This window comes from Capsella rubella, unplaced genomic scaffold, assembly GCF_000375325.1.
Source record: "Capsella rubella cultivar Monte Gargano unplaced genomic scaffold, Caprub1_0 scaffold_5, whole genome shotgun sequence".
Taxonomy (NCBI): Eukaryota; Viridiplantae; Streptophyta; class Magnoliopsida; order Brassicales; family Brassicaceae; genus Capsella; species Capsella rubella.
The window spans coordinates 5,747,822-5,749,462 of record NW_006238919.1 but is presented as its reverse complement, the minus strand read 5'-3'; the positions used below and the strand labels follow the sequence as shown (position 1 = coordinate 5,749,462).

Sequence of the window (1,641 nt, the reverse complement as noted above, 5' to 3'; positions counted from 1 at the left end):
TCAGATTCGCTTCTTCCTTTTTGTCGCCGAGTAAGACTTCCTCACCGGATGATTTGTTGCACTTATTCTCATCACTAACCCGAAGATCAAGAAGAGAATATCTCTTCAAGAACTCAACTATCGAGGCACAGGAGTTGATAGCTGACCAATCAATTGTTGCACTCGAAGCTAGATCCTTTGTTTCAACTGGTAGCAGTAGAAACATAAAGGAAGGGTGCCAAAGAGAACTTGTATCGGTTTGAAGCAAAAATTCTCTCTTTGTTCCCAGTGACTTAGATCCAACAAATAAGTTTCCAAACATGCCATTAAAGAAAAACTGCTGAAAACACTTTGCTTTGACCATCTGCAGCCAAACCACAAAGAATAAAGACATTAAGTTCAGTTGCTCAAACCATGAAACAAGAAACTATATATATCCTATGGATCAGAGTTGGGTACCTCATCTTGACTCAAACGTATCTGGCCACAAGGTGAGACGGAAGCTTTCACAAGCTTCCTGACCAAGTAAAGGTCCATCTCAACTTTACCAACATCCTCAGCTAGGGTTGACTCAAGCAAAAGAGAGAAACTCGAGTATGCTTCCCCAGAAATATTACAACAGAAGTCAAACTTATAAGCCTGAAAGATGGCACCATCAATATTTTTTTCCCAGGTTCCTGACAATGCTTTTGCACAGGTTGTCCCATGCAGCTCCTTACGTTTTTTTGAACCTGTCAAGAGAAAAAAAAAACAAAGTTGTATACATATATAAGCAAATTAAGACAAGGTCCATGACCTTAGATAGAGACATATGATATGCATATGGTGGTGTTTGTGTCTGTTTGTCAATCAACAGCGGCTGATGAATGAAGTAAGACCAAATAACTGACAACAACTTATTGAGGAATAAAGAAAATAATAAAACCTACCTGCAGCCGATGAAGATGCTTTACTTTTAGAAGAGGCAACGTTCACTTTGGCACTGGACTCTAAAATATTGTTATCCGATCGTAACTTCTTACATGCTAATAGCTCATTTCTGCTAGGAGGATCAATCATAGTCTGTGTGGCAGCTGCTTCCTCAGATACAGTTCTATTAGAATTCGGAACAACCATTGCCCCAGTCTCCTGCAGGCCATGTCCACTTCTCACTGGAGGTGGACACGATTGTAAATTTGGAGCTTCAGGATCTCGAATTGGGACTTCTTTTCGCTTGAGATCATAAGAATGGTCTCTTTGTTTTGGGTTCCCCCTACAATAATTAGTAGTCAGAATTGAGCTACAAAGGACCGCTCTGGATTGAATATTTGTTTTGTTAAACAAGATTGCCTCCTACCTTTCGAGAAATATGATAGACTTATGATTACTCTGTTTGGCATGTTCTTGAGAATGCGAGTCAAAGCAAACCATCCATGAGCAATTTGGAACCTGAAATCCCTCTTCAACCCCATCTTTGATAAATATAAGATTCACCTATATACATTAAAAAGCTTTCAGAAAAGACAGAATAAAAGCAAATTTTCAACCTGTAAAATGTCTGACTGTGATGAAGAACATGCTAACCTTGTCAACATGAAATGAATCAGGGATTTTAATATGTGTTTTCTGTGCTGATGCATCGGTGGAGGAGTTGTTTCCGATTAAATACAGAACATTAATATA

General features: G+C 38.9%; 1 protein-coding gene across 1 annotated transcript in view; it reads right to left on the bottom strand.

Annotated features, from left to right (window-relative positions):
- The window catches only part of LOC17887342 (endoribonuclease Dicer homolog 3), a 7,397-nt gene that overhangs the window by 3,308 nt on the left and 2,448 nt on the right, over positions 1-1,641 (bottom strand). Inside the window, 5 exon segments of the mRNA XM_006293257.2 lie at positions 3-343; positions 439-710; positions 909-1,231; positions 1,316-1,452; positions 1,543-1,641. The exon segment at positions 1,543-1,641 is cut by the window's right edge and continues 99 nt beyond it. Coding sequence (XP_006293319.2) covers positions 3-343; positions 439-710; positions 909-1,231; positions 1,316-1,452; positions 1,543-1,641 — 1,172 coding nt within the window.